The sequence below is a fragment of the Odontesthes bonariensis genome, chromosome 3 (assembly GCF_027942865.1).
Source record: "Odontesthes bonariensis isolate fOdoBon6 chromosome 3, fOdoBon6.hap1, whole genome shotgun sequence".
Lineage (NCBI taxonomy): Eukaryota > Metazoa > Chordata > Actinopteri > Atheriniformes > Atherinopsidae > Odontesthes > Odontesthes bonariensis.
In genome coordinates, this window is record NC_134508.1 from 24,902,671 (window position 1) to 24,914,728 (window position 12,058).

Consider the following 12,058-nt stretch of genomic DNA (forward strand, 5'->3'; position numbering starts at 1 on the left):
AATGATGCATAGCCCTGTTCCTGCGGGAGTCTTACAGTGAGTAAGATATCATCCCTCTTATGAAAAATGCCTCCACATGCGTGCCTACACACACACACACACACACACACACACACACACACAGCCCACCTTAAATAACTTTTAATCAAGTTTCAAGGTGCGGGTTTGAAGACTACTTGCACCGTGGTTCATAATCAAAGCACACAGGAAGGCGACATGTCACTGACCGATTAGAACTCTCCTTGCACTGGGTGCCCTGAACATTGATGCTTTGAAGTAATATGTTACGTGGGGAGAAGGAAAAAAAAAAAAAAAAGAATCCGTCTCGTCATGGAAAAAAACGGAGTGCGACAACTAATATGACTTCGAAAAGAGAAAAATCGTAAAGACTGACGTGCATCTTCAAGAAAACATGTTTACTTTCCATCACTATGACAACTACCTGATCTCACGTAGAAGAAGAATTTTAAAGACAAACTTTTTTTTTTTACATTTTTACTGAGTTTTATCTATTTTTGCTTCCACATTCGTCCATCGGCTTTCTTCCAGAGCACACGTGCACTGGAGGGCTACACAGTGAGCGATGAGGAAAGGCTCGCTCCTCTATATGTTATGTGTGTCTCGCTCATAGAGCTGAAGCCCGCCTTGCACGAGTACCTTCTAGCCCGAGGCTAACCCTACTGCGTGCATCTCGGTTACACTCACTTGCACAGAGCAAATGCCCTTAATAACCATTTAGCTGCTAAGGCACGCTTGTCTGTCCCCTATTCACAGCCTTGGCCACTAATTACACTCCCAAAGTAATGGACATTTCTGTGTTCTCTCAATGCTTCCCTTTTTCTCGGTGCAATCAGCCAGCTGCCTTCACTGGTAGGAATTGGTGGTCTGCACAGGCCTGAAATGGATGTCCAAAAGTTCCCCCATGTCTACCAGTTCCCTGACCCAATGTTTGCCTTTTTTTTTGTCTTTCTTTAAAGCCACCATCTCAATATAAATTTCCTTTTTAAAGCAGTTCCCCAAATTATAGGCTCACCTCTCGCCAAGCATGTTCTAAGCAGCTCTCAAACAGCACATGGCTGGATGATTTCCCAGGACATTACAAACTATAGGTATTAACCTTATACGTGTAGCTCTGTCTACACAAAAATACACAATTAGTTAAGTAACAAAAACTAAAAAAATAAAAAAAATAAAAAAATCAATAACAAATAACATTTGGCCCTAAAATTTAATGTTACGACCAAAAGCCAACTCTGATGTCTTTATTAGAAAGTGAATATTCAGACGATGCTGTGAGCCTGCTTAGGACTCTGGTTTGGTCCTTGTGCCAGTAAAGCAGAGCTGAATTTGCAGTTGGAGATTAACATCAAGGCCGAGCACATAATAACAGTTACAACACAAAGAGCACAAAGAGCAATGTGGTCACGGTGAAAAACGTACAATACCACCTACAGAAACGAAAATGAGACGCTGTTCTTTTACCCATCAAACTCCATGAGTGAAGAGCGGGACTTTTGTTGAAGTTCTCATACACGAGAAAAATAAATCAAAAGAAAAGCAAAGTCATGTTCGTGTTGGTTCACTACCACGGTTAAGCCTCCGGTGGCTCGTTTTATCGTCACTTACGAAGCCTGCGGCAATTTCCACTTCAACCACAAACCCTCGCCAAGGTCAAAAAGCAAGCGTGTTTTCCTCTAGTGTCATATTATCTGAACTGTTTTCCAATCAAAGAAATGAAATGGTTGAATCTATTCGTGAGACACACAGATGCGAAACGGTGATTAAGGTCGCCTGTTTATAGAGGACTTCTGAGCACAGCGAATTCTAGAAAACAAAGACACGTTTGAAGTGATTAGGTTTCTTATTACGGGCTCCACATACCTTGTATGTTGCGAGAGAGCTGTCATGCTTGGATAGTCAAAGCAGACAGTCTCTCGCTGCCTCTACCAGACAACTAAGGGAGCCGAAGACCACCGTCAGGAGTGATGTGAATACCAAACAAACACGAGTCCAAAGTAAGCACAGCTCATTTTTCCACTGTGGATTGCGCAATCTTCTTGCCTAAAACCCTGATTTTGTGGGCTCACAACTGCAGAGTCAAAGACAAAATATTCCTTCAGTGTAATCATTCTCACAGCTGTGATGCACTCCGGTAGCTCGGGGACTGAGTTTGTTATTTGCAAGGTGGTGTTTTCGGACCTGTAAATACAAGTGCTCCCTCCCCGAGCTCTTTCAGTGAGGTGCCCTCGATCAAAGCACACAACCCAAATTTCCCATTGGAACTGCTTGATGGGCAAGAGAGGGCCGTGTTTGCATTCGTGTAGATGTGTATGGCTGAATAAGTAGTGGTGCTCTGAAACAACATGCTTATCAGAACTGCACACCGCCCAGACCACACACACACACAAGCAGAATAAGTGTGTGTGATGTCTGTGTGTGCATTTCATTTTTAGTCTTTAAATTTGAGGACTTGATTCAACTGAAAAGCAATTTGATTCAGTACAAAAGTTTTATTTCGTGATCTATTTGATCGACTGTGTGTGCAAAAAAAAAAAAAAAAAAAAAAAAAAAAAAAAAGCTCATCCTCAAACAAAATCCGGGATTTAATTAAAAGCAGGTCCTTTTACACTCGCTGGGGGTTGGGTTGACATGAACAAATAGAGGTTGGCCCCCAAGTGGAGGCCCGGTTGGGCGGGAGAAAGGAGAGAAGGAGAACATGAAATAAGGAAAAAGAGGCATACCTGTCATCTCAATGTGCAAATCAGAGCTGGAAAATCCTTTTGGATCAGTTCAATGAAACAATCACGCCGTTTTTTTTGTTTTTTTTTAATCATTTCTTCATCGTGAACCACTCCGTATCTGTCCGGTAAGCTTTTTGCATTCAGTATGCTTTCCCCATCTTTCACACTAAAAAGCCACGCTGTGAGTATAATTACTCATCTTTTCTGGCACAGTCCCTCTCCTCAATCCACAGCAAAGGTTCAATCCTTTTCGACGTGCTTGAGGCAAATTCTGGGGTTTAAAAGAATAGAAAAAAAAAAAAAAAAAAAAACCTGTGAAAGCTCACGAATGAACACACAGGTATGTAGAAGTGAGGCACAAGCGTTTATGTGCCCCGTTTCAAAATAAAGAACTATTTGAAATCGAGGCCCGGTACCTTAAGCCGTTGGCGTGAGTAAAGGTCTCGGCTTCTATTTGGGGAAATATGGCACATTTGAAAGCAGATCAGAGGAGCAGAAGAGTTTCAAAGTTTAAGGAGATTTTACATTTCAAAAGTTTATACCCGCAGAGGACAGCAAAAGACTGTTTAGCTACCATTATTAGGCCTGGGCTAATAGTTTCCATTCATTTCTGCAGATATTGGCTGTTGTCCGTGTCATTAATAGCAATAAAGGTTTTTTAAATGTATAAACATGTAAAATCCTTTATGATATTAAATGAGCAGCACCAAAATGAATATCTATTTGAATGCGACTCATCCGTCAGGAGAAAAAAAAAAGAGTTGGTACATAATTATCAAGTTCCTCCCTTACCATTGGGGATGGAAATTTAAGATTTTGCTGATCCCCCATTACCATCATTGATACTTCTTATTGGTCTGAGTCTTTGTCAATTCTCTTATCGCTCTTTGACACAATTTTCTTTGTGAAAACCAGCACAATGCAGGCTTTTAGCCTTTTATCTGAAACCCGGAAACAGAATAAACCTTTGGCTTTAGAGTCGTTGTCAACGCCACAGATTTCATTTTCAACAAAATACTGAACTGATTAGAAGAGAAAATCAACGAGCAATGGGACATTTCTAAATTATTTGAACAAGTTTGTGACAGCAGGTTGACACTCATTCACCCTTTCGTCACTCATTACATCCCCTGCCTGTGTAGCAACTGTGCAGGAGCTCAGAGGCGCTGTCAGCAGCCTGAGAGCTAACGTCAGCTGTAGCAACGATATCTTCGTCAACACCTAAAAATGAGGAAATCAGATTGTTCTCATTTCTGCTTTCTTAAATGAAGAAAAGTGTGCTTGCCGTTATCTAATGTTACTAACGTGCAGTATACTCCATTTTTGTTTAAACGGCATGACATGAGCTGCTGGAGCAAGCATGAGGGCTCTTGCATTGTGCTTCGTCCCACCCTTTACGTGTTAGCTTCTTCCCTGCGCTCACATTTACCCTTTGCTAGCTAAATTCCCCACAGAGCTGCCCTCCTTCACAGATTGTTCCGTTTCTTCTGTACCGTGATGAACTGGGTCTGAACGGCTGCAATATGCCCCCTTGTGCTAATGTTAGCTTGCTTCTATTGGCCTTTTTTCTTTTTTTTTTTCTCTCCTTCGAACAAGGCATTACTGCACAGACCAAAACAATTGTCAAACAATTTAGCCGGCGGCAAATTGGTACCATGTCAAGCAGTGAACTGGTCAGCTTTACGGTTATGCATATTGTGTACACTTCTTTAGAATTTAGATGCACACCATCCCTTGTTGGCATTTCACTGCCAAAACAGGCTTCTTCTTCCTCTTCCTCTTCCTCTTCTTCTTCTTCTTCTTCTTCTTCTTCTTCTGTGTTCTGGCCTCTTCTGTGACTTCCAGGTCAAAGCCCGGGGGCAGAAAGTGGAGCCCGCCTGGAGTGCCGGGGCAAGTTTAGGTCGAGGTGAGGGCGTACACGTGGGAGTAATTCCACTCCCAACGAGAAATGTGGTTTAGTCCAATTTCAGTTGGACTAACATTTAACACATATTCCCAATAAATCAACTGATTGAGGGCAAGCAACTTGGAATCAAGCACAAATGTCACATCCTTTCACTGGAAAAAATGCCCCTCCAAAAATAAGTAAAAAAAACAATACATACAAGACGTTTTTGCTTGAAATAAGCATCTGCCAATGGAACTAGTGAAAATCGGCTTGTCAAGATTTCTTGAAATAAAATGTGATATTTAGGACTTTTGAGTTAAAAATGATCTTGAAATGAGCTTAAAAACCTTTTCAAATGAAAAAAAAAAGCTTGTTTCATGTGAAATATGACTGATGTTTTCAAGACTTTTTCACTTAAAAAGATATTCAAGATGTATTGTATTAAAACAAGTCCCTATATCTTGCTGAAATTGTACTTGTTAGGCAATTGTGTCTTATATCAAGTGTAATGAGATACTTAATGAGACACATATACTTGGTAAGATTTAGATTTTTTCCAGTGTTGGATTTCACCACAAAAAAGTGTCCCAAACGCTTTACAAAGAAATCAGTCCCCAGGCTGTTACAGGCAACCAGGACAGTGCTGCAAAAAGCTCAACAATCTTAAGTATAGTATTTTTAAATGTACACGACTGAAAGTGTACAAATAATTGCCTAATGAACAATGTTTGATCAGCATTTCCTAGCTCACAGTCAAAATATCATCCCAAATAGAAAAATAGAATCAAAAATAGATGCTGAGTTGAAAACAAATATTCAGACATGCAATACGCACAAATGACAAATGTATTGATTAGGAAGGATATTTGCCATCCCACAGCCTACAGCTCAGCTGCTGCCCCCTTTAGCGCTACCACCCAAAATACAGATATGCTGACACAAACTCGTGGAAACATTTGCAAACATATGAGTGAACGTAATGACTCATCCATTAGAGCATGCATCTGTTTATTCTCCGCCGCCACAGTCATCAATCTCTACGATTTTCTCAGGTAGATGACTGAAAATTTAGAGGCGGCGGCAAAGCAAAGACTCCCAAACACACCGACTCTTCCAGTGGAAACATGCGTATCATCAATAATGTCGACTGGACCTGAAACAACCGGATTTTTCAAAAGCTTGGTCACCTGTCCTTCAGACAACTTCCTTCTGTAGACCAAAATGTGACACGTAAGAAGTCATAAGCGCCCGTGTGTATATTTTGTATCATTAAAACTTTTTAAAGGACAAAAGGATTCAAAACCGAATGCAACATCATCATAAAATAATACGTGTAAGAATTGATCCTTATCAGTTTCAATACATCGATTGTGTACGTGTCAAAATCTTTGACCGAAAGAAACATGCATTTCAAGAAGAGTCGATTTATTATTTCTGGTTAAACACAGCAGGCTACAACATAATAATCTAGCATTATCAGTCTGAGCATTAACTCATTATGCCATATGTCAGTGTTTCTCTCCCAAATGCATTAGTGTAATTACCGTTATTAAGGGCAATGAAAACATACAGCACAGGTATGCCATTAAATGAACACTAAAACGTCTAAATAAACCCTTCGGGCTACAGCGCTGAGGAGGGGAAAAGGGCTGCAGGAAAAACAACAGAGTGAAACAGGGAAATGACAGGAGACTCGGAGAGGAGGTGAGCAATTTTCCCTCCCATTTCAGGCTCCGGCCGGAGCCTAAATGAGAGCTTACCTGAATAGGACCAGTAGGGGTCACCAGCTGTCCTCCGCTCCCTCATTACGCCTGTGTTTCCAGGATGGCTGCCTCCAGTGAGGCGAGTGTGGTCACCCGATGCAACTGTGAAGGGCAAAGATAGAGGTCAGAAAATCCACGGGGGGAAAAAGAAAGTTTCTTTTCCGACCCAAACAAATGGTATGACGACGGATTCAACAGTCAATTAAAGCATCTAAAAATAAACACTTCGCGCGGAGGCTCTTAGCGAAGCGTGTAGCCGGGCCGTAGTTGTCTCTGTAGCCGTCAGTTAAGTGCAATTTCTCATAGAAAATTTAAGGGAGGGACTTTTTTTCTGATTCATCCAAAATCAAAGTGGGAATCAAAACCGTACATTCAGCAAACTTTCCTCAAAATCTTCCTTCAAAGTGCAGCTTCTCTCAGCCTGGACCCCCTGTAGTTGTCAGTGGCTGAGATATACTTGTCAAAGATTAATAAATTCTGACCAGGAGGACAGGCTCTTCAAAGGCCAATGCTGCATACTGTATTTAGAGATCAGGATGGCCGATGGACCGGATATAATGTCAATATCACCCACCCATCCCTCCATCCTCAATACCCGCTTTATCTCTCAAAGGTCGCAGCGGGCTGACCGGAGGCTATCCCAGCTGCCGCTGGATGAGAGTCGGAGTATACCGCTGACAGGTCGCCTGTCCGAGAGACGGAGCCACACAACCGTGTGCGCTTATCCTCGCGCATATGGCACATTTGGAATAACAAATTTACCTGACGTGCCTTTGGATTGTGGGATGAAACCGCAGCAGCTGGAGAGAACTCACAAGGTCAAAGAAAGGGCATGCAAAGATCCACCCAAGGCTGGATCCATGAACTCTAAAGAGAAGACTGGAAACTAAATATATCCCTGCGTGCAATCAAAAACAAAGTTCCACAGCAGCCACAACAAGTTCCTATTTTTCTTACTAGCCTCTTGAAATTCCAGGGGGGGGCTGATGGTAGATCTGAAAATGACCAATAATCGTCCCACCTGCTTAGCAATTAATAGGTCTATATATATTTGTCCTGAACTGCATAGCTTCTTAGCCCAGATGGAAACAGAAGTGAAGCAACAATGGTGACGATCTATGCTTTCAACCCGGGCGCCATGAGTTGACACAAAGCATTAATGGGTGGTAATCACCACCATCAGAGCTCTGCAGAAAATAAGAGGAGCTTCTCCCATGGATAATGTGATTGCTTCCTGCTATCTTACACTTACAATCCATTAAAATCCTTTACAGCAGCAGGTCATCGGGGAAAGAAAAAGAATTCAATGGACTGGACAGTCAGTGTGTTCAAAATACACGCACGGCAAACATTAAAGTCAAAACAGCTTCCCTGCTCAGCCCTTTTATGAAAAGTCAGATTAGTAAAATGCAGCCAGCCTGTGCTACCAGGGGTGTAGACAATCAGTCCCATATCTTTTAGGCACAAATGTCTCTTTAGCTTCTATGAAAAATTGCCTGAAAGAAAATCAAACATTGTCAACAAAATTACAGCGAATGCTAGAGGCACAAATTGTCCTTTAGCATGCACACTCCCTAGAGCGTCGCCTCAGACGTACAACGATCAAACTCAATGGGGAAAATGAACTCTGCGACGGATGTAGCCGGTGCCAGAGGAGACGAGAACGTCTCGCTGAAGCTATTGTCAATCAGGTGCAAGAGCAAAAACAATACTGATTTGTGTTGCTTTAAGCAGTCAAAACTTGCTGTGGCATTCAAAACCTGGAGACCGGCTAATATTGGTTCCTCGTTGCTAGAAGGATGCAAACAATTTGGAAGACAGATTGTTTCTGTGTAAAGAGAACAGCAGGAGAATAAAAACTAAAACAAAAGCATAGACCACAATATTCTGAAATGGGCAAAAACAGTGCTGCTTGATGCAATATAGCTTTTCAATTCGTTTAGATAGACCGTGTTGTATCAGATTTTTTTTTTTTTTTTTAAAACAACTGGCACGAAAGAAATTGTGCTTTGATAAGGTGCTCGCCATTTTAAAAGTCTTCACACGGTTTCCTCTGCAAACATGCAGCTTGGCACAACAGTTAATCTCACATCCTAAAACGGACTAAAGCTACCAGAACAGTCTTTTGGTGCGTTTCTGAGTATCAGCTCCTTCTCACACAACACTAGCTCAGTGCTATATCTTTTATGGAATTTTCTTGCAAGATTAAAAGCTTTAAAATCTCAGTTCCCAGCTCTTACTCCATAGACGCATGCGAAACAGCACTGTGACACTGTAACCATGACAACGAGTTTCTATCATACTTGTCAGCAGCCTCGTGAGGTTTAAGGGGAACTTAAGAACAGCAGTAGAAGTCCCTGGACTCCTGAAGCTAGGCCCACCTTTACAGAGTGAGCTGTAACTGGCTTGATCAGCATTTGCACACATCTAATACATACTCACTCATTCTCTCTCTCTCTCACACACACACACACACGCACACACATCTGCAGCCACTTAAGATGAGCTGAGTTCTTACTAATAGTTGCATCATTACCAAGGATTAATTAAAGTAAGCACAACATTGAGCCAAATCTTTTTTTGCACTTAAAGTCAGTGCATTACCGCCCCTTAAAATAGTTTCCACTAAGGCATGGGCCACTTACACACCGTTTTCCCTGATCATATCCACTGCTTAGAGGGAGGCCACAGACGCTACATGAGCACAGTCGTAAACGGCTGCTTTGTTATTATCAGATGTACCAATTTACTATGAGGAGACCCGGGTTAACATAAAGTGTGAACCAGGGAGGGAGGGAGTCTGGGAGACTGAGACTCGGAGCATATTTGAAGGCAGGTTGTGAAACAGGAGGACTGCACCGTCTTTGATCAGAGAGCATAGGAGACAGCACCATGTCAACAGTTTACACACATCCATGTCAGCCGTCCCCTGTGGGCAAAGGATTAAAGCCACAGCATTTTTGATGGAGCAGAGCAGACAACACAGTCCCGGCTGGGCCTGAAGGAGACTGAGGGGAGCTGTGCTGCACTCCAACAAAATACATAAATCTGAAATGTGGAAAACACTGGTGAATCACGCAGCTTAGCAAGTATTTGAAATGAGACGATACATACAACTGGTTCGTCCTGGATTTTTCTTTTCCACTTTGATTATATTTTTAGGACGCCGACAAAGAAGAAAACAGGCCTCTAAAACAGCTACAGAAAAACATTTGTACACTGTATATTCCTGCAAAATCATTTTCCTTTCCCATTGCCCCGAGGGCAGTTAAATCATCTACACCACCATTAAGCTCTACCATTTGTTCCATAATATCACACGCAACAACAAGCCAAGAACCCCTGAGAGCTCTTGAAAAACAGCAGCCTAACAACAACCACAGGAGCATTTAACTTGCATTAGTCATTGGGGGACAGAGTTAAAATATCAATCACCAGTGTTAGGATCAGATCTGTGAGGTGCAGCCAGGCTGGCACACCCATGTCACCAGAAGGATTACTGAGGGATTTACTGAGCTCTCAAAGGCATCCCGAGTTACAGCTTCCAGGTGAATTCTAACATTTACATTGACTATATTCACCCAATACAGCCAATTAATGCAGGTGTAATGTAAAGCAATATAATAAAGCAAAAACAGTCCGAGTACTTAACCCCGTTCTCAGTGCAGAAAGCACCGGCATGAGAAATAATCCACTCATGATTCATGGAAGTCTGAAAGCAAAAGGAGTATTATGTCTTATGTAAGCTAATGGAGCTCCACAAATAAAACTGAACTTTGGACCTGCTTTTTTTTTTTCTTACACGATTTGTTTCTACGAATATGAAAACAAGCCGAAGACCAGTAAGGCAGGTGCGTGAGAAGTCATGTGCTAAACTCTTATTCTGTGCCCATCCTCAGAAAAAAAGGCATCTGGCTTTAAAAGATGAAGCCGTCAATGTTCTACATGTGTTGCCGTCATGAATACACCCCACAAAATAAAAGAAAGAAAGAAAGAAAAACACAACCCTGCAAACTTTAGTCCATATCTTTCCCACTGAGGACAGAATTACATTTTAAAACGTAGAAATTCACAGTTTCCTTATCAGAGAAGGTTAAATAATGTCCTCAAACATAGGGGCACGGCCAGGTTCAGGCAAACATTACTCACTTGTTGAGGATTATTGTCAGACATGGATTTGGTGTGTTAATGAATATTTACCGCAGCAAGACAACGTCTGGGACTGACTCAAAATAAACTGAGTGTCCACACTCGTGACAATTAAGGAACATGTGACGGGGGGGGGGGGGGGGGACAACAGTGAGGCTCACTGATTTATTTTTAATTGGTTAAGATAGAAAGAAAAAAAACAGAAGTGACTGATGTCTCCAGCACAACGCGGTCGGGGTTTGTCAACTCGAGACGATGCATGTTCGCAGGACCAGTTCGTCATCGGTTTCTATGTTTTTCTTGGGATTCGTTGAGCGAAAAACAAGAAAAACAAAAGACAAGAATAAATTCCTGCTAGTTACACATCTCTGGTGTTGTTCCATATTGGTAAAATCCATTATCACTGAGGGAAAAAACAGCATGTGATGATATATATATATTTATATATATACACATATGTGAATGATTAGCTCACTTCCACGATTTCAACACTACATACAGAGGCCTTCTGCTACCTCGCAGAAACAGAAAAGCATTCCTGCAGGCGACGTCCCCGAAGAGCATGCATTTTATTGAAAAATGCATTTCCCCATCACCTCCACATGCCTAATGAAGGCGGCGTGATGAATAGAGTCTTTTAAATAAAGTGGATTCTTTCCAACACATCAGTCAGTGCTGTTACAGTTTTCCCGTTCTCCTTCAGCAGCGTCGTCCTGCTTTACATTCAGGATCACATGCAGACATTTTGACAGCAGTTGTTGTGGGAGAAGGGGCCAGCACGGCTCATACCCATCACCCAGTCCCATTTTCTCAATGTGTCCCTTAAATAAGAGGCAGAGAAAATGCACATCATTAAATTTACTAATTAGACAAACTACAGCCTGAACAGTGTTTACATTATTCCCTCTTTAAATCTCACCGAGCAGAAGTGAGCTTTTGTTTTCGCAGGCTTTGCGAGTGCAGAAAAGGTGGACTCTTGATCCAAAATTGCTATGTATGAGGGAAAAATGTGCATATTGAGGGAGACAGCTGCCGTCTAGGACAAACTCATCTCTAATGCATAGAGTCAAGTGTGAAATATAAGGACATCTGCTCTGCTCTCTGTTAACGCATTTCTTTATGACAGGCACACCCACTGTGCCCCCTTTGTTTTTTTTGTTTTTTTAAATGACAAACACCTTGGTCTACCCACAGTGCATGAAGCTTAGTTAAACACCATAACTGTGATAAGTGATTTTTTTTTTTTAAAGAAAAGAAAGAAAAATCGGTCCCTCTGTTGCAGATGAGCTCAGAGAAGAATTGAGGGGAGCTCGATCTTGTGAGCGCATGTGTTTCTCGGAAAGTGGGAAATGTGGCAAGATATCCCCGGAAGTGTTCGAGTCACACCAAGGACCTCGGGAACATGAGAAATGCCAAGATCAGCCAGAGATACAGCACAGAGGGAGCCGGGCCTTCGGGCTAAAACATCAAACTCTGAAATAATAACACACCAACTCAAATCCCAATGCAGATATTTA

The 12,058-nt window shown here is 41.9% G+C and overlaps 1 protein-coding gene across 1 annotated transcript in view; it reads right to left on the reverse strand.

The window, feature by feature from the left end:
• ca16b (carbonic anhydrase XVI b) overlaps positions 1 to 12,058 on the reverse strand; it is a 98,813-nt gene that overhangs the window by 71,540 nt on the left and 15,215 nt on the right. Inside the window, exon 2 of the mRNA XM_075461202.1 lies at positions 6,390 to 6,494. Within this exon, the coding sequence (XP_075317317.1) occupies positions 6,390 to 6,494 (105 nt within the window). The remainder of the gene's footprint in view (positions 1 to 6,389; positions 6,495 to 12,058) is intronic.